Source organism: Sturnus vulgaris, chromosome 4 (genome assembly GCF_052056855.1).
Source record: "Sturnus vulgaris isolate bStuVul1 chromosome 4, bStuVul1.hap1, whole genome shotgun sequence".
Taxonomy (NCBI): Eukaryota; Metazoa; Chordata; class Aves; order Passeriformes; family Sturnidae; genus Sturnus; species Sturnus vulgaris.
In genome coordinates this window covers 1,634,169-1,655,140 of record NC_142246.1, presented here as the reverse complement: position 1 = coordinate 1,655,140, position 20,972 = coordinate 1,634,169, and the positions used below count along the sequence as shown (strand labels likewise).

General features: G+C 52.7%; 1 protein-coding gene across 1 annotated transcript; it reads right to left on the bottom strand.

Moving 5' to 3' along the window:
• Window positions 1–748: 748 nt before the first annotated feature.
• Window positions 749–10,957, bottom strand: NAGK (N-acetylglucosamine kinase). Its single transcript, XM_014876138.2, has 10 exons — window positions 10,903–10,957; window positions 10,207–10,291; window positions 9,592–9,690; window positions 8,589–8,730; window positions 3,362–3,472; window positions 2,345–2,457; window positions 1,821–1,908; window positions 1,377–1,474; window positions 1,194–1,272; window positions 749–1,098 (listed from the first exon to the last, which is right to left on the bottom strand). The coding sequence occupies exons 1-10, from the start codon at window positions 10,935–10,937 to the stop codon at window positions 911–913; spliced, it is 1,038 nt and encodes a 345-aa protein (XP_014731624.2). The 5' UTR covers window positions 10,938–10,957; the 3' UTR covers window positions 749–910.
• Between the last annotated feature and the right edge of the window lie 10,015 nt (window positions 10,958–20,972).

Genomic DNA, 20,972 nt, shown 5'->3' with positions numbered 1-20,972 from the left:
CCCACTCCCAATCCCAATCCCACCCCAATCCCATTCCCATCCCTATCTCTATTCCCAATCCCAATCCCATGCTCCAGCCCACCCTCCTCAGAACTGGATCAGGAATTTTCCAGGTCCCATTTTCCCCTTTTTCCCCAGCCCCAGCCCAGTTTGGGATGTTCCCCCTTCCAGCAGGGCTGAGCTGGGATCGGTTCCTGTTCCCATTCCTGTCCCCTCGCTTCCAACCCCATCCTGATCCCATTCCCACGCTCTTATTCCCACCCTGCCTTGGCTCCACATTCCCATCCCCATCCTGCCCCATTCCCACATTCCCATCTCCCTCCTGCCCCATTTCCATCCTCTCCCATTCCCATCCTGCCCCATTTCCTCGCTCCTGGTCCCATCCTGCCCCATTCCCACTCTCCCATCCCCATTCTCCCATTCCCATCCTGTCCCACCTGCACATTCCCATTCCCATCCCTATCCTATCCTATCCTATCCATCCTATCCTATCCTATCCTATCCTATCCTATCCTATCCTATCCTATCCTATCCTATCCTATCCTATCCTATCCTATCCTATCCTATCCTATCCTATCCTATCCTATCCTATCCTATCCTATCCTATCCCAACCCCACATTCCCATCCCCATCCTGCCCCATCCCCTCACTCCTGGTCCTATCCAGCCCCTTTCCCCCATTACCATCCCCATTCCCATCCCCATCCCCATCCCCATTCCCACCCCCATTCCCATTCCCATCCCCTCGGGCCAGTGTAACCGTTTTATTGCCGAACCACAAACCCCCTCTCGCGGGCGCTCCCCACAGTTTTTTTTGGGGTTCTCCCGCCGTTTTTTGGGGTTCTCCCGCCGTTTTTTGGGGTCTCTCCCGCCGTTTTTTGGGGGCTCCCCTCCCTCAGTTTTGTTTTGGCTCAGAACACGTGCGTGTAGAACACCTCGACATTCCCGGTGTGATCCAGCGGCAGCGCCATTCCCACGTTCCTGGCTCCCAGGCGCGCTCCCCCCAGCGCTGAGGAGCGCTTCAGCTTCAGGAGGCTGAACCTGGAGAAAAGCCGGCCCGGAACCTGGGCCCGGGCCTGCTCCAGCACCTGGACGAACCCTGCGACATCGGCGACACGCCAGGGGGGTCACACGGGACCCCAAAATAATCCCCAAATCCCCCCCAGATTCCCCAAATCCCCCGGCGGAGCTCACCTGCCCGCAGGTAATCCCAGCTCTTCCACACCGAGCCCACGCACAGGATGGGCAGCCCCAGCTCGCCCACGAACAGGCTCTGCACGGGTGGGGACAATCAGGACAGCACGGTGGCACCGCTGGCACCTCCCCCCCGCCCCCCACCCCGCGGTGGCACCGCCGTCGCCTCAGGTGAGGGCTCACCTGGTGGATTTTGGGCAGCACGGCCACCACGTGGCGCGCCAGAACCTCGCCGGCCTTGGTGAAGATGTGGCAGCACAGGGGGTCACCGAGCTGGGCACCTGGGGTGGCACGGGGACAGGGGACACTCGGGGACACTCAGGACACACAGGGACACACAGGGACACGGGGCACTCAGGGACATGTGACACACGGGGACATGGGACACCCCCCCCCCCCCCATGAGCCGAGTTGGTGGCACCTGGGTGTCCCCACCCCGAGGAGGGCACAGAGTGCTCGGGGGCCAAGGTACAGAGAGCAGGGAGTGGCACCGGCAGGGACAAAAGGGCGACAGGGACAAGGGGGGATGGGATCAATGGGGACAGGGACAAACAGGTGACAGGGACAGTGGGGACAGGGACAGTGGGGACAGGGACAGTGGGGACATTCCCGGGAAGGTTTCCCTACCCTGGGCCAGTTTCTGACAGAACCCCGCAAACTTGGCCTTCTCGAAGGAGCCGTACAGGTGGGCCAGGAGCCCCATCCTGTCCGAGATCTGTGGGGCCGGGCAGGGGGGCCTGTGTGAGGTGTGGGCACCAAAATCCCACAGGGACCCCAAACACCCACCCCAGACACCCCAAACACCCCAAACATCCACCCCAAACACCCATCCCAGACACCCCAAACACCCGGAACATCCACCCCAAACACCCCAACACCCACCCCAAACACCCCAAACATCCACCCCAATACCCATCCCAAACACCCCTAGGACCCCAATATCCATCCCAAACCCCCTCCAGGACCCCAACACCCATCCCAAAACCCCTCAAGCACCCCAACACCCATCCCAAATCCCCCTAGGACCCCAACACCCATCCCAAATCACCCAAGCACCCCAATACCCATCTCAAAACCCCAAACCCCCAAACCCCAATCCCCAAACCCCAAAACCCCAAACCCCAAACCCCAAACCCAATCCCCAAGCCCACCTGGAAGTAGTCGAGCATGGCCTGGCGGGCGTAGCCGATGTCGTGGGGCAGCGCCTGCAGATTGTCCATGGAGTCAAAGACGGCCTTGAGGGCCTGGTGGGCGATCCAGTACGCTGTGTGGGGTCAGTTATAGGGTCAGTTATAGGGTCAGACCTCCTGAGACCCCAAACACGGCCCTGAGTGCCCAGCTGAGTGATCCAGTACGCTGTGTGGGGTCAGTTATGGGGTCACCCCATCCCTAGGACCCCAAACACCCTGGGGCACCCTGACACCCATCCCAAAGCCCCTCAAGGACCCCAAACCCCATCCCAAACCTCCCCAAGGACCATGATACCCATCCCAAAACCCTTCCATGACCCCAATACTCATCACAAAACCCCTCAGTATTTTAATATTTATTTTAAAGCCCTTCTGGAACCCCAAAACCCATCCCAAAAACCGACACCCATTCCAAAGCCCCTCTAGGACCCCAATACCCATCCCAAACCTCCCCAAGGACCATGACACCCATCCCAAAGCCCTTCCATGACCCCAAACCCCAGCCCCAAACCCTTCCAGGACCCCAAAACCCATCCCAAAGCCTCTCAAGGACCCCAATACCCATCCCAAAACCCTGAAGGACCCCAAACCCCATCCCAAACCCCCTCTAGGACCCCAATATCCATCGTAAAATCCCTCAATATTTTAATATTTATTTTAAAGCCCTTCCAGAACCCCAAAACCCTTCCAAGACTCCAAAACCCCTTTAGGACCCCAAACCCCATCCCAAACCCTTCCATGACCCCAATACCCATCCCAAAACCCTTCCAAGACCCCAAACCCCATCCCAAACCCCCTATAGGACCCCAAACCCCATCCCAAACTCCCTATAGGACCCCAAACCCCACCCCAAACCCCCTCCAGGACCCCAAAACCCATCCCAAGCCCCCCCAGGCCCCCATCCCAAAACCCTTCCAGGACCCCAAACCCCACCCCAAAGCCCCCCAGGCCCCGACCCCAAAGCCCCCCGGCTCTGACCGGAGCCCTCGTCCCCCATCAGGTGTCCCCAGCCCCCGCAGGCGCTCTCGGAGCCGTCGGGGTTGATGAGTTTGCAGCTGGAGCCGGTGCCCGAGATCAGCACGAGGCCACCTGGGGGGCACAAACCCCAAAAGTGACCCCAAAAAAAATGAACGTGTGGGGTTTTCTATGGGGGAACATCTCCTGGGGTCAGAAACCCTAAAAATGTGACCCCAGAAACTGAATATTTGGGGTTTTCTATGGTTACAAACCCTAAAAACTGAACATTTGGGATTTTCTGTGAGGTGACATCCCCATGGGTCAGAAACCCCAAAAGTGACCCCAGAAAAATGAATGTGTGGAGTTTTCTATGGGGTGACATCCCCAGGGGTCAGAAACCCCAAAAGTGGCCCCAAAAAATGAACATTTGGGATTTTCTGTGCAGTGACATCCCCTGGGGTCAGAAACCCTAAAAATGTGACCCTAAAACCTGAAAATTTGGGATTTTCTGGGCTGGACAGACACGATGACACCTGTGGGGCACAAACCCCAAAAGTGACCCCAAAACCTGAATATTTGAGATTTTCTATGGTTACAAACTCTAAAAACTGAACATTTGGGATTTTATCTGTGGGGTCACACCCCAGGGATCAGAAACCCCAAAAGTAGCCCCAGAAAAATGAATGTGTGGGGTTTTCTATGGGGGGACATCCCCAGGGGTCAGAAACCCCAAAAGTGACCCCAAAAAATGAACGTGTGGGGTTTTCTATGGGGGGACATCCCCAGGGGTCAGAAACCCTAAAAACGTGACCCTAAAAACTGAACATTTGGGATTTTCTGGGGTGGACAGGCACGATGACACCTGTGGGGCACAAACCCTAAAAATCTGAAAATTTGGGATTTTCTGTTGGGGTCACACCCCAGGGGTTACAAACCCCAAAATCTGAATATTTGGGATTTTCTGGGCTGCACAGAATCTGATCCCCCCCAAAATCGCTGCTTTTTAACCTAAAATGGTGAAAAAAAGCTTCAAAATTTTATATAAATTATAGAATAATATATGGATATAAAATCTATATATACACTATAAAATATATTCATATTCTAGAGATTATATTCTAGAATATAATATATATTATATAGAATTATATAATTATAAAATATATCGTTATATAATATGCAAAATAGATAATATAAAGTATATATTTATAATTATATATATAAAATATATTCTATAATATGTCATAATATGTTATATATGAAAATTTGTATATATGATGTATTTTATATTTTATACATAATTTATATATTTTATATATATTTACATTATATATTTTAGATATATGGGTAATACATATAGAATAATAGCATAATATATAGAGTATATAATATAATTAATAATATACATTAAATAATTTGTATATGAATAATATATAAAACATAAATTATAGAATACAAAAATATATAAAATGTAGATATATATTAATGATATATGTTTATATATCAATAACTTGTAAAATATAAAATATAAAATAAATAAAATTCAATGTATAATATATGACATATAGTGGATAGAGTGTAGATATTACAAATAATATATAATTTTTATATATCAAGAATAGATGGAATTTAAAAATAAAATTAAAATAGAAAATATAAATATAAAATAAAAAAATATAACCTAAAATAAATATAATATAGATAATAATGTAGGTATTATATATTAATAATTATATATTTTTATGTCAATAATATATTTTATATATATAATATATGAAGTATAATGTATATTATGCATACATTCTATATTAATAATATCTCCAGAATCACAGAATTAAAACCCCAAGGGTGTGGTGAGAAGTGGGGAATGTCACATGGAAATCGGTGTAAAAATCAATGTAAAAATCAGTGTAAAATCAATGTAAAAATCAATGTAAAAATTAATGTAAAGATTGGTATAAAATCAGTGTAAAATCAATGTAAAATCAATGTAAAATCAATGTAAAAATGTAAAAATCAGTGTAAAAAATCAATGTAAAATCAATGTAAAATCCGTGTAAAAATCAATGTAAAAATCAGTGTAAAATCAATGTAAAAATTAATGTAAAGATCGGTATAAAATCAGTGTAAAAATCTATGTAAAAATCAGTGTAAAATCAATGTAAAATCAATGTAAAAATTAATGTAAAAATCAATGTAAAAATCAATGTAAAATCAATGTAAAATCAGTGTAAAAATCAATGTAAAAATCAGTGTAAAAATCAGTGTAAAAATCAATATAAAAATGTAAAAATCAGTGTAAAATCAATGTGGAAATCAATGTGGAAATCAATGTGGAAATCAATGTGGAAATCAATGTGGAAATCAATGTTAAAATCCATGTAAAAATCAACGTACAAATCAACGTACAAATCAATGTAAAATCAGTGTAAAATCAACGTAAATTCAGTGTAGAAATCAGTGTAAAATCAATGTAATATCAATAAAAAATCAATGTAAAAATCAATGTAAAAATCAATGTAAAAATCAATGTAAAAATCAATGCAAAAATGTAAAAATCAGTGCAAAAATCAGTGTAAAAATCAATGTAAAAATCAGTGTAAAATCAATGTAAACATCAACGTACAAATCCATGTAAAATCAGTGTAAAATCAATGTAAATTCAGTGTAAAAATCAGTGTAAAATCAATGTAAAATCAATATAAAAATCAATGTAATATCAATTAAAAAATCAACTTAAAAATCAATGTAATAATGTAAAAATCAGTGCAAAAATCAGTGTAAAAATGTAAAAATCAATGTAAAATCAGTGTAAAAATCAATGTAAAATCCGTGTAAAAATCAATGTAAAAATCAATGTAAAATCAATGTAAAAATCAGTGTAAAAATCAATGTAAAAATGTAAAAATCAGTGCAAAAATCAGTGTAAAAATCGATGTAAAAACCAATGTAAACATGTAAAAATCAGTGTAAAATCAATATAAAAATCAGGGTAAAAATCAGGGTAAAAATCAGGGTAAAAATCAGGGTAAAAATCAATGTAAAATCAATGTAAAAATCAGTGTAAAAATCAGTGCAAAAATGTAAAAATCAATGTAAAAATCAGTGTAAAATCGGTGTAAAAATCAGTGTAAAATCAGTGTAAAAATCAATGTACAAATCAATGTAAAATCAATGTAAATTCAGTGTAAAAATCAGTGTAAAATCAATGTAAAATCAATATAAAAATCAATGTAAAAATCAATGTAAAAATCAATGTAAAAATCAATGTAATAATGTAAAAATCAGTGCAAAAATCAGTGTAAAAATGTAAAAATCAATGTAAAATCAATGTAAAAATCAGTGTAAAAATCAGTGCAAAAATGTAAAAATCAATGTAAAAATCAGTGTAAAATCGGTGTAAAAATCAGTGTAAAATCAGTGTAAAAATCAATGTACAAATCAATGTAAAATCAATGTAAATTCAGTGTAAAAATCAGTGTAAAATCAATGTAAAATCAATATAAAAATCAATGTAAAAATCAATGTAAAAATCAATGTAATAATGTAAAAATCAGTGCAAAAATCAGTGTAAAAATGTAAAAATCAATGTAAAATCAATGTAAAAATCAATGTAAAATCGATGTAAAATCAATATAAAAATGTACAAATCGATGCAAACTCGGTGTAAAACTGAAGGGATTAAAATGAGTGATTTAATGGCTCCCAACACCCATCCCCAAACTCCCTAAAAGTCAAATGAAATAAAAGAAGAATAAAAGATAATAGAAGTTAAAAAGTTAAAATATAGAAATAGAAAGTAAGAAAGTAAAAAATAAAATTAAAAAATAGAAAAAAACAAAAGAATAAAAATAATAAAAATTAAAATTAAAACAAAAAATCATGAATTAAAATAAAAGAAATTAAAATGAATTAAACTACATTAAATTAAAATAAAAGAAATTAAATTAAAATTTAATAAATTAAAATTTAATAAATTAAATAAATAAAATTAAAATAAATTAACAGAATAAATAAAATAAAAATAAATTAAAATAGAATAAATAAAATAAAAATAAAAAAATTTAAAAATAAAATAAATTAAAATTAAAAATAAATTAAAATAAATTAAAAATTTTAAAAATTAAAATTTAAAAAATAATATAAATTAAATAAAAAAATTAAAATAAATTAAAACAGAATAAATTAAATAAAAATAAAAAATTCAAAATAAAATAAAATAATTAAATTAAAATAAAATAAATGAAAAGAAATGAAAATAAAAATTTAAAAATTAAAATTGAAAAAAACCAAATAAAATAAATAAAATAAAATTAAAAAATAAAACAGAATAAATTAAATTAAGATAAATTTTAAAAATAAAATAAAGATAAAAAATTAAAAATTAGATAAATAAAATTAAATTAAAATAGATTAAATTAAATTAAAATAAAATAAAATAGAATAATTAAAATAATAATTAAATTAAAATAAAATACATTAAATTAAATTAAAATAAAATTAAAATTTTTAAAAATTAAAATTTAAAAAATAAATTACATAAAATAAATTAAATTTAAATATAAAATAAAAAAATTTAAAAAAATTAAAATAAATTTAAACAGAATAAATTAAATTAAATTAAATTAGAATAAATAAAATAAAAATAAAAATAAAATTAAAAAATAGAATGAAATAAATTAAAATAAAATTTTTAAAAAATTTAAAAATAAAATAAATTAAATTAAATTAAAAGAAATTAAAACAGAATAAATTAAATTAAAATAAATTAGAATAAATAAAATAAAAATAAATAAAATTAAATAAAATAAATCAGTTCAATTGAAACAGGTGCAGATGCAATGGATTTAGCGGCTATCAGGGTGTGACAGTGACAGTGACAGTGACAGTGTGTCAGTGTCCGTGTCAGTGTCAGTGTCACTGTCAGTGTGTCGGTGTCACCGTCACTGTGTCACCGTCAGTGTCAGTGTCAGTGTCATTGTCATTGTCATTGTCAGTGCCACCGTCACTGTGTCACCGTCACTGTCACTGTCAGTGTCGGTGTGTCACTGTCAGTGTCAGTGTCACTGTCAGTGTCAGTGTCACCGTCACTGTGTCACTGTCACTGTCAGTGTCAGTGTCGGTGTCATTGTGTCACTGTCAGTGTCAGTGTCATTGTCAGTGTCACCGTCACTGTCAGTGTCGGTGTCAGTGTCACTGTCACTGTGTCACTGTGTCACTGTCACTGTGTCAGTGTCGGTGTCCCCACCGTTGTCGCTGGCGGTGGCCATGGCTCCCCGGCTGTCGCTGTTGACGCTCACGCTCTGGCTCAGCCCCGGGAAACGGCGCCGGAGCTCCCGGGACAGCGCGGCCACGGCCTCGGGACTGTCAGCGCCGCTCAGCGACAGACCCTGTGACACACGGGGACATTGTCACCACCCGGGACATCAGTGTCACCTCCCGGGACACTGTCACACCTGGGACACTGTTACCGCCACTAAAGGACAGGCCCTGTGACATGGGGACATTGTCACACCTGGGACATTGTCACCCCTGCTCAGCGACAGCCCCTGCGACATGGGGACATCATTGTCACCTCCTGGGACATTGTCACTCCCCGCTCAGGGACAGGCCCTGGGACACACGGGGACAGTGCCACACCTGGGACATTGTCACACCTGGGACATTGTCACACCTGGGACATTGTCACATTTTGGACATTGTCACCCCCGCTGAGGGACAGGCCCTGGGACATGGGGACACTGTGACACCAGGAACACTGTCACCCCCACTAAGGAACAGTCCCTGTGACAAACAGGACACTGTCACCCCTGTGTCCTGTCACCCCAGGGTCCCATCAACCCCTCGGCCTGTCACCCCAGGGTGGCACCAGGGGGTGGCACTGGGTGGTTTAGGGACACGGCAGGGTGGCCCTGGGGTGGTGGCAGGGATTTGGGGACAGGACAGAGGTTTGGGTACAGGGCAGGGGGGCACTGGGGGAGTTGGGGACAGGACAGGGACTCACCAGGGAGCGCAGGGTGACACCACTGGGGTGGTGGCAGGGATTTGGGGACAGCGCAGGGTGGCACTGGGGGTGGCACTGGGGGTTGGGGACAGGACAGGGTGGCACTGGGGGTTTGGGGACAGGGCAGGGGAGCACTGGGGGTTGGGGACAGGGCAGGGGGGCACTGGGGGTGGCACTGGGGGTTTGGGGACAGGGCAGAGGGGCACTGGGGGTGGCACTGGGGGGTTTGGGGACAGCAGGGACCCACCAGGGAGCGCAGGGGCACGTCGGGGTCGGCGCCCGCTTTGCTCTTGGCCTCGCTGACCATGCGCTCGATCCTCTGCAGGCACAGCTCGGAGCCGATCAGCTGCGACAGGGACACGGCTTGGGGACACCCCGAGGCCACACATGGGGGTTGGGGACACCCCGAGGCCACCAGGGCTCCAGCCGGGGGGTTTTTGGGTAGGGGGACACGGTGGCACTGTCTGCAGTGGCTGCGTCCCACCAAAGTGTCCACGAGTTTGGGGACAACCAGACACAGCCCAGCCCCGTGTCCCAAACCCAGTCCCAGGTCCCAAACCCAGCCCCGTGTCCCAAACCCAGTTCCGTGTCCCAAATCCCGTATCCCAAATCCTGCCCCATGTCCCAAACCCTGTGTCCCAAACCCAGCTCTGTGTCCCAAACTCTGTCCCATGTCCCAAAACCCGTGTCCCAAAGCCTGCCCCACGTCCCAAACTTAGTCCCATGTCCCAAACACAGCCCCGTGTCCCCCTCCCCGTGTCCCAAACCCCCTCCCCCATGTCCTGTCCCCCTCCCCCATGTCCTGTCCCCCTCCCCCGTGTCCCAGCCCCCCGGGGGGGTTCGGGGCTGTCCCCCAGCTCACCCAGTGGTTGGTGCAGGGTCCCTCGGTCTCGGCCAGGATTTGCCCATCTCCGGACACCAGCACCGCCGTCGAGTGGGTGCCCCCGCTGCGGGGAGATCGGGGACACTGCTAGAGCCACCCCATTGTCCCCACACCCCACCGAGCATGGGGGGGGACACTGCCAGCACCCCCACATTGTCCCCTCATCCCCCTCCCCCGTCCCTGATCTCACTTTGGGGTCACTCGGGGGGCTCTGAAATGGGGGGTGCTGCCCCCCCCCCACCCTGCCCCACACCCCGGGCAAGGCAGGAGGGGTCGGGGGGCAGGAGCCGAGGAAGGGGGGCTCTCATGGACCCCCCAAAATCGGCTCCTGTCCCCTAAGATCGCCACTTGCACCCCAGGACCGGCTCCTGCCCCCCAGGACCGGCTCCTGTCCCCCAAAATCGGCTCCTGCACCCCAAGATCGGTTCCTGTCCCCCAATATCGACTCCTGACCCCAGGACTGGCCCCTGCCACCCAAGATCGGCTCCTGTCCTCCAAGATCGATTCCTGACCCCGGGACCGGCTCCTGTCCCCTGGCCCCCCGGAGGATGGGGGTCCCCGAGGGGCCACGGGGGATCACGGAGGGGGTCCCGGTGTCCCTGTGCAGCCCCCCCGGGGGATGGGGAGCCCCGGGGATCCCCCCGAGCCCCCCGAGCCCGTGTCCCGAGCCCTCACCCCTCCACACCCCCGAACAGCTCCGCCATCGCCATCGCCGCCGGCGGCCCCGCCCATGACCATTTATGGCGCGTGGTCACGCCCATCAGCGGTACTTCCTCATTGAGGCCCCGCCCATAGAAACGCCCACGACCTTATATGGACACGAGACCATCAATCACTGCCATGGCCACGCCCACCGCGCTGGCTCCGCCCCTGCCCGCTCCGTGTCGCTCTGTCCCCTCCCTGTCCCCTCCCTGTCCCCTCCCGGAGTTCCGGGATGGTCGCGACCCCACGGGCACGCTCGGGACGCTGCCCCAGGCGGGTGGGGCCCCGGACTGGGATAAATCCCCCAAATCTTCCCGTACCCGTTAATGAGAAATCCCCCAGATCCCCCTGCCCCCCACTCGGGACACAGCCCCATGCCCCTACAAATGACAAATTTCCCCAAATCCGCCCTGTACCCACCCGTGACACGGCCCCCAAACCTCGCCCATGATAAATCCCCCAAATCCCCCCAAACCCACCCGTGAGGAATCCCCCAAATCCCCTCATACCCACCCACGACACAGCCCCACGACCCTACAAGTGATACATTTCCCCAAATCCCCCCAAAACTCCCCATGAGAAATCCCCCAAATCCCCCCGTACCCAACCCGTGACAGAGCCCCACGACCCTACAAGTGACAAATTCCCCTAAATCCCCCCAAACCCACCCGTGACCAATCCCCTAAACGATCCCAAAACCCTCCCGTGACCAATCCCCCAAATCCCCCTCGTACCCCCCATGACCAATCCCCCCTCGCACTCAGCCTCCTCCTCCCAGAACCCCTCGAGCACAGGGGGTCCCCCTGTCCCCACAGAGAGGTTGGGGACATGTCCCTGGGCCAGCAGCCATCGTGTCCCCAGTGTCCCCTCGGACCCCTCCCACAAGTGTCCCCGCACAGCAGGGGACAGAGGTGACAATGACAGCGATGGCAGGAGGTGACAGAGATGGCAGGAGGTGACAGCCGTGTGTGCTGGCCTGGGGACACGGAGGGAGGGACAGATGGAGGGAGAGGAGGGGGAGAGGGTGGAGGGGAGAGGGGAGATGGAGGAATGGAAAAAGAGAAGGGAGAGAGGGAGAGAGGGATGGATGATGGATGGATGATGGATGATGGATGATGGATGGATGATGGATGATGGATGGATGGATGGATGGATGGATGGATGGATGGATGGATGATGGATGGATGGATGGATGGGTGGATGATGGATGGATGATGGATGATGGATGGATGATGGATGATGGATGGATGGATGATGGATGGATGGATGGATGATGGATGGATGATGGATGATGGATGATGGATGGATGATGGATGGATGATGGATGATGGATGGATGATGGATGGAGCACACCTGAATGCAAAGAGAAGGTGGCAATGCAGGACAGGCAGGAGGAGCAGGGACAGCTGTGACCAGCTGGGGACAAGGGCACAGAGACCAGAGCAGAGGACAGGTGGCCCAGTATGGGCAGGGACTCCTTCCCAGCCGGCAGCACTGGCCAGGCCGTCCCAAATCCCAAATCCAGAATCTCAAATTCCAACCCCCACACCCCACAGCTGGCACAGCCACATCGCCCCTGCCAGGGCTGCTGTGGTCCCGGATGGTGGGACAGGGACACATTGGAGCAACTGGGGTGGGGACACAACCAGGATGGGGACAGAGATGGGGACATGGCTGGGATGGGGACACAACAAGGATGGGGACAAAACCAGGATGAGGACAGAGGTGTGGACATGGCCGGGATGGGGACAGAGCCAGGACTGGGACACAACCAGGATGGGGACAGAGATGGGGACTCAGCCGTCCCGGCACTGGGATGGGCTCCCCCCATCCCTTCATTTGGCAGTGGCGGTGGCCCCCGTGGCTGGGGTGGCTCCTTGCCGTGTGTCACCTCCTCCTCGGGGCTGTCCCCACGCCGGGGATGCAGAACCCCGGGATTATCCCGGGATTATCCCGGTTCTCCAGGCTGGGGGTCCCGGGGGGTGCTGCAGGAGGGAGCCCGGCTCCCCCCGAGGCGGCAGGGCAAGGGTTAATGCGCGGAGTGTGCGTGAGCAGCCCCCGAGCCCACCGCCCTCGTGCCCTCATTAAATCCTGGTGGCACCAGCCTGTCTGGGGACAGCGGCGACAGGGGACAGCACCCGCCGCCTTTGTCTCAACTTGTGGCAAAAGTTGGAGCCGAGCCCGGAGCTGCCGGTGAGTCCCACGAGGCCCGGGGGTTGGGGACAGCGCTGTCCCCGCTGCCACCCGCCCGGGGACGAGGACAGCAGGGTCCCCGGGGTGCCCTGAGCGTGTCCCCAACCCGGGGGTGGGGGGAGGAGCGGGGTGGGACACGGAGATTTGGGGGGGATCGGGCAGCGAATCCCAGCCCGGGAAGGTTCCAGGGACGCCCCGACCCCAGCGGAGCCCGGGGTGTTCGTGGGCGGCTCCGTCCCCGGAGCTGCCGTGGGCTTCGGGTGGCAGCGGGACAGAGAGGGGACATCGGCACAAGGGGAGCACCCCAAAGCCGGGCTGAGCCCCCCAAATTCGGGATGAGGAGCCTCTGATATCCCCGCTCCATCCGTGCGTGCGGGGGCCGCGCCAGATCCCGCTGGGAAAGGAGGGAAGAAGGCCCAGGCAGGAATGGCTCCGTTCCGTGAGGAAATGCTGATTTTGGAGGGGCTGGGTTGAATTTCGGGGTCTGGATCCATCCGGGGTCGGAGCAGCACCGGGGACATCGCGGGGACATCCTGGGGACATTCCAGGGACATCCTGGCTGGAGGAAGAGGATGGTGAGCGGAGAAACGGGAATGGGGCGGTGGTGGGACGGGGTGGGCGGCTGCTCCATGGCCAGGCAGGCGTTGGGATTGGATTTGGGGTGCCCATCCCGAGCAGATGATCCCAACCCCATCCCAAATGGATCATCCTGCACCTGTCCCCACCCTGAGTGGGTGATCCTGCCCCCATCCCAAATGGATCATCCTGCACCTGATCCCATTCCCATCCCCACCCTAAATGGGTGATCCCACACCCATCCCCATCCCAAATGAATGATCCCGATCCCATTCCCATCCCAAACGGGTGATCCCATTCCCATCCTCATCCTAAATGGGTGATCTCATTCCCATTCCCATTCCCATCCCGAATGGATGATCCCACACCCGTCCCCATCCTGGCACGGCGGTGCCAGAGCCGTGGCAGTGCCCAGGGTGCTGTGGGGTCACCGGTACCGGGACAAGGGATCGGTCAGGAGGGGATGTGGGGCCTGTCCGTGTGTCCTTCCCTGGTCTGTGTGTCCTTCCCCGTGCCCATGTGTCCTTCCCCATGCCCGTGTGTCCTTCCCCGTGTCCGTGTGTCCTTCCCCGTGTCTGTGTGTGCATCCATCCAGCCCAGCGTCTGCTCCTCCATCCCTGCATTTTCCCATTTCCCATCCTGCCATCCCTCTGTCCTTTTATCCCTCCATTTCTCCATCCATCCATCCATCCCTCCATCCATCCATCCATCCATCCATCCATCCATCCATCCATCCATCCATCCATCCATCCATTTTCCCATTCCCCACCCCTCCATCCCTCCTCCATCCCACTCCCCATTCCAGGATTTTGGGAGGGGACCCTGTCGGTGACATTTGTGCTCCAGCTCTGCCACCTCCCACCCGGACACCGTGGAGGGGACACGGAGGTGAATTCCAGAGGGGAACGGGATTGGGATTGGGAATGTGGGGCCGGGAGGTGACAGCGTTGGGGCCGAGCTGCTCCGGGGTGGTGGCACTGGGGACACCGATGGCAGTTCCGGGAGCTGTCACTGATTTCATGGAGCAGCCTCGGCTCTGAGGGTTGGGGACGAGCTCCGGGATGTGACCGTGACCTTTCCGTGCGGGAATGTCACCGGTGTCCACCCACGGAGAGCCCGGCCGGGCCACCCACAGTGCCACTGTGCTGGCTGGGGACAGGGAATGGGGACAGGGACAGGGATGGGGACAGGGGGATGGAGACAGAGAATGGGGACAGGGAATGGGGACAGGGATGGGGATGGGGACAGGGAATGGGGACAGGGATATGGGGACAGTGAGTGGGGACAGGATCAGGGAATGGGGACAGGGATATTGGGAAAGGGACAGGGATGGGGGTGGCGATGAGAACGGGGATGGGGACAGGGGTGGAAACAGGAACAGGGAATGGGGACAGGGAAAAGGAGATGGGGACAGGGACAGGGATGGGGAATGGGGACGGGGACAGGGAATGGGGACAGGGACAGGGATGGGGAACGAGGACAGGGATAAGGGGATGGTGATGGGGAATGGGGACAGGGAATAGGGAATAGGGACAGGGATATGGGGACAGGGACAGGGATATCGGGGACAGGGACAGGGAATGGGGACGGGAATAGGGGTGGAGATAGGAATGAGGCAGGGATGGGGACAGGAACAGGGACAAGGATAGGGACAGGGAAGGGGACACCAATAAAAATTCGAAACGGGGTTGGGAAAGGGGCTATGGATACATCCAGAGATGGGGACAGGGACGGGGACAAACCCGTCACCACGGGGGGATGGGGGGTCCCATTCCCGAGCTGTGGGGTCGGGGCCCCTCCCTTGGGGCCCCGGTGGGGGCAGAGGGCAGGAGCCGAGGGGCGCCGCTCATTAAATCTGATCGGTGCCTCGCTAATTGATATTATTACCGCTAATGAGGGGGGGAGGGGAGCAGCCCTGCCCCTCCCCCACCCTCCCCGTGCCTCAGTTTCCCCTCCCCGCGCGTGGGGACACGTGGCGATGTCACCGCGCCGCGTCCCCGCTCTGCGGGCTGGGGGTGGCTGTCCCCTGGGGACACCCGTGGGGACACACGGCTGTCACCCGCGGTGTCACACGCCTGAGCGCTTTGGCGACAGGCTCTGAAAATGAGTTAATAACTCCCGGGAAGGGATTTCTTCCGCCTCACGGCGGCGGTTCGGGATTTGGGGACGCGCTGGTGGCACCGCCTTGGTGTCACCTGATGTGGCAGTGACAGGCGGGGCTGTCCCCAACCCGCTCCCAGCCGTGTCGCTTTGGGGTGCGGGATAAGGGATCCCCCCCCTCCCCCCAACACCATCCCGCACAGGGGGGGGGATTTGGGGACACCCCACAAAGCTCTGCCACCCCCCCCCCCCCCCGGGAGGGTGTTGGGGACACGGTGACAGCTCCGGGTGGCCTCAGGGACTGCCGGGATCGGGGGTTTGGGGGATCCCGGGAATTCCCGCTTTTGGGGTCGCCAATGGGGTTTGGGGGGTCCCGAGAATTTCCAGGAATTCCCGTTCACGGCGCTTTTGGGGTCGCCAATGGGGTTTGGGGGGTCCCGGTCCCCTCGCAGCCCCCCCCGAGATGTCCCCGCGGTGTCCCCGCCACGCAGAACCGGGGGACAGGCCAGGCTCGGTGGTGGCACATTCGGGGGACACGGGACCCCCAAATCCTGGCTGAGGGTAAATGGGACCCCCAAATCCTGGCTGAGAGTAAATGGGACCCCCAAACTTTGGTTGAGGGGAGATGGGATCCCCAAAATCCCACCCGAGGGGCAATGGGAGCCCTGAATCTCCAAGCGGAGTGTCCTGGGCACCCCAAAAGGGATGGGGAGCACCCCAAATCCAGGGGTAACCCCATCCCAAACCCCAAACCCCAAATCCCAGACCCCAAATCCAGGGGTAACCCCAAACCCCAAACCCCAAATCCCAGACCCCAAATCCAGGGGTAACCCCAAACCCCAAATCCCAGACCCCAAATCCAGGGGTATCCCCGTTCCCTCTTCCCAGACCCCAAACCCACGGGACCATCCCATAGCCAGACCCGTGAGGGTCCCGCTCCCACCACCCTGCGATCCCCCAAATCCATTTGGGGGACACCTGGGGGTTACTGGGGTGCCCCAGGTTCAGGGGTGCCCCCAAAACCCCTCCCAGACCCCAAAGGACCTGGGGGGGTGTAGGGGGGGGTGAGGAAAGTGCGGCCCCCCCGCGCTTTGATCCCCCTCTTTTCCTCATGGATCCCCACCTTTCCTGATTGATCCCCGTAATTTCTGATTGATCCCCCCCATCCTGACTGATCCCCCCTTTTCCTGATTGATCCCCCCATCCTTCCTGATCGCCCCCCTCATTCTTCCTGATTCATCCCCACCTTTCCTGATCGATCCCCCCTTTTCCCCAATCGATCCCTCCACCTTTCCCCAATCGATCCCCCACTTTTTCGCTGATTGATCCCCCCACCTTTTTCCCAATAGATTCCTCCTTTTCCCCGATGAATCCCCTCTTTTTCCCCACGGATCCCTCCTTTTCCCGGATTTATCCCCCCACCTTTCCCGATTGATCCTCCCTTTTTCCGATTGATCCTCCCTTTTCCCAATCGATCCCCCCTTTCCCCAACCAATCGCCCTTTTCCCGATCGACCCCCCCCTTTTCCCGAATGATCTCCCCCTTTTCCCCGATTGATCCCCCCCTTTTCCCGATTGATTCCCCCCTTTTCCCTGATCGATCCCCCCCTTTTCCCCAATCGATCCCCCCTTTTTTCCCGCAGGATCCCCCCTGCTCGCCCCCCGTTCCCGCCCCCCCCGGGGCCGCTCCCCGGCCTCGTTGCATTCACGGTTCGGGGAGCGCGTCAGGGCTGAGCGGACCTGACAGGAGAAGCTTTCCCGGGAAAAGCGGGAGGATGGGATGGGGTGGGGGGAATGGGATCGGGCAGGGCTGACCGGAGCCTGACCCCCGGCCCTACACGGAGCCAATGAGCGGCACCGAGCGGCGGCGGGAGCCGAGAGAGCCCGGCTGTCAGCCCGAGTCAGCGCGGCCAGGCGTGCGGAGAGAGGGAGAGAGAGAGAGAGGGCTGGGGTGGGAATGGGGGTGGGAGTGGGGTGGGAGTGGGATGGGAATGGGGGTGGGAATGGGGGTGGGAGTGGGGTGAGAGTGGTGTGGGGATGGGAATTGGGGTGGGAATGGGGTGAGAGTGGGGTGGGAGTGGGAATTGGGGTGGGAGTGGGGTGGGATGGGGATGGGAATGGGAGTGGGAGTGGGGTGGGGATGGGGGTGGGAGTGGGGTGGGGATGGGGATTAGGGTGAGATTGGGATGGGGATGAGGTGGGAATTGGGGTGAAAGTGAGGTGGGATGGGGGTGGGAATTGGGATTGGAATGGGGATAGGATGGGGATGGGAGTGGGAGTGGGATGTGGACGGGGATGGGAACTGGGATAGGAGTGGGGTGGGAATTGGGGTGGGATGGGGATGGGATGGGGATGGGAATTGGGATGGGGATGGGATTGGGATTGGAATGGGGATGAGGATGAGCTGGAGATGGGAATTGTGGTGGGGATGGAGATGGGATAGGGGTGGGAGTGAGAGTGGGATGGGAATGGGAATTGGGGTGGGGATGGAAACAGGAACAGGAATAGGAACGGGGAATGGGAATAGGAATGGGGATGGGAGTGGGATTGGGGTGGGAATGGGGATGGGAATGGGGTGGGAGTGTGATGGGATCGGGAATGGAGACGCGATTGGGGATGAGGATGGGAATGAGATTGGGATTGGGATGGGAATGGGGACGGAATTAGGAATGGGAGTGGGAATAGGGATGGGAATGGGAATGGGATTGGGATGGGAATGGCAGCAGGTCCCCCCATGCTGCCCCAGCCCCCCCTGTCCCTGCTGATTGATCATCCCCCATTCCTGATCACCCCAAACCCTTCCTGACCGACCCCCTCTCCTGGCAGGAATGGGAACGGTGGGATGGGGAAATGTGGGAATGGGAATGTGGGGAAAAATTGTGGAAGAAGGGGAAGAAACCCTGGAGAGGAGGATGTGTTTGGGGTTGGGGTCAAATCCCATCCATGGGGCTTGGAAACAAAATCCCATCCACGGGGATTTGGGGGATTGGGAAAGAAAAAAACCTTCCAGAGGGAGATTTGGGATTTTGGGGAGGGTAAAACCCCATCCACGGGGATTTGTGGGATTTTGGGAAAAAAAAAAAACCTCCAGAAGGATTTGGGAGGAAGAAAACCCCATCCACGAGGACAAGCCGAGCTATGGGGTCACCAACCACAATCCCCGGAATTGTGGAAAGGGGGTGGAAAAACCCCAAACTCCTCCCTCAGGACACGGAGAAATTTATTTTGGGAATTTCCCAGCCCGGGGATCCCTGGGGGTGCTGCGGGGGCAGATTTGGGGTGGGAGGTGTGAGGGAAAAAAAAAAACAACCAAAAAATCCCATAAGGAGGTGGGAAAGGGGAGGGAAAAGCTCCCGGCGTGGATCTCGCACATTTTTCACGCCTGGATTCTCCGGCAGCTCCCGGGAATTTTGGGCTGCAGAGTGAAAATGGGAAAAGGCAGGAAAAAAAAAATCCTGGGAAAAAAAAAAAAAAAAAGGGAAAAATGGATCTAAAAATAGCTCCAAGCGGTGAGGAAAAAAAAAAAAAAAGCCAGAGGGTCCAAAATGCCCAAATGGGGGATTTGAGGGGGGTGGGGAGGGGTGTGGGGGGAGGAGAGCGATGTTGGGGTTTTGGGGTGCTCGGGGTATTTGGGGTTTTGGGGTATTTGAGGTATTGGGGTTTTGGGGTATTTGGGGGGTTTGGAGTATTCGGGGTGTTGGGGTGTTCCGGGGTTTGGGGTTTTGGGGGGTTTTGGGGGGTTTGGGGTATTTGGGGTTTTGGGGGGTTTGGGGTATTTGGGGTGTTCGGGGTGCTCAGGGGTATTTGGGGTTTGAGGTATTTGGGGTTTTGGGGTGCTCAGGGTTTCGGGGTGTTTGGGGTTTTGGAGTATTTAGGATGTTCAGGGTGCTCGGGGTTTTGGGGTGTTTGGGGTTTTGGGAGTTTGGAGTATTTGGGGTTTGGGGGTGTTTAGGGTGCCCAGAACACGGGAGGCTCACAGGGGATTTGGGACTATTTGGGGTTCTCGTGTTTTTGGGGTGTTTGGGATGTTCAGGATGCTCGGGGGTTTGGGGTGTTTGGGGGTTTGGGGTTTTGGGGTGTTTGGGGTGCCCAGAACACGGGAGGCTCACAGGGGTTTTGGGGTACCCGCCGTACCTGGAGTTCCGGGGTATCTGGAATCCTCAAAAGGGCAGGAAAAGGGAATTTGTGAGGAAAACGGGAAAATTCGGGCAGGGGGGGACACGGGGAGCCACCCCCCAAAAAAAAACTTTTGGGATGGGGCGTGGCCATCCCAAAAAACTCCCCAGAGAATTCCAGGGATTTATCCCGGATTTCCAGGCTCGGCGGGAGCCGGAAGGGGGAAAGGATCGGGAAGGGTCGGGAAGGATCGGGAGGGATCGGGATGGATCGGGAAGGGTCGGGAAGGATCGGGAGGGGTCGGGAAGGGTCGGGAAGGATCGGGAGGGGTCGGGAAGGGTCGGGAAGGGTCGGGAAGGATCGGGAGGGGTCGGGAAGGGTCGGGAAGGATCGGGAGGGGTCGGGAAGGGTCGGGAAGGATCGGGAGGGGTCGGGAAGGGTCGGGAAGGATCGGTGGGGTCGGGAAGGATCGGGAGGGGTCTCGGTACCTCCCAGGCAGTGCAGAGAGGGGAGAAAAGGGGCCGGAGGTTCTCCCTGTCCCCAAACCTGTCCCTGTCCCCACCCCTGTCCTTTTCCCTGTCCCCAAACCTGCCCCACACCTGCCCCGCATCTGTCCCTGCCCCAGCGCTGTCCCCTGTCCCCAGACCTGCCCCACATCCATCTCAGTCCCTGTCCCTTTCCCCATCCTGTCCCTGTCCCCATTCCATTCCTGTCGCCATCCTGTCCCCATCCCCAACTCCATTCCTGTCCCATTCATTCCCTGTCCCCATTCCCTGTCTCTGTCCCTGTCCCCATTCCGTGTCCCCATCCCCATTCCCCGTCCCCATTCCTGTCCCTGTCATTCCCTGTCCCCATCCCATCTCCGCTGCCCCCGGAGCTCTCGGGGCCGGGCTGGGGGGGTCGGGTCGCACCCCCCCGCGCGGGGGTCACCCCTGGGTCACCCCTGGGTCACCCCTGGGTCCCCCCTCGGTCACGGCCGGGTCACCGCTGGGTCACCGAGCCCCCCGGGTCACCGCTGCCGCACGTGCCAGGCCGCGTTAGCGCCCGCCCGGCGCTTTG

Excerpts from the sequence above, each read along its gene's own strand:
- NAGK (XM_014876138.2), bottom strand. The coding sequence starts at position 10,937 with ATGGCGATGGCGGAGCTGTTCGGGGGTGTGGAGGG. Across the intron at positions 3,473-8,588 it reads GGCCACCGCCAGCGACAACG|GTGGCCTCGTGCTGATCTCG; the intron begins GTGGGGACACCG and ends TGTGCCCCCCAG. Across the intron at positions 1,273-1,376 it reads TGCTGCCCAAAATCCACCAG|AGCCTGTTCGTGGGCGAGCT; the intron begins GTGAGCCCTCAC and ends CCACCCGTGCAG.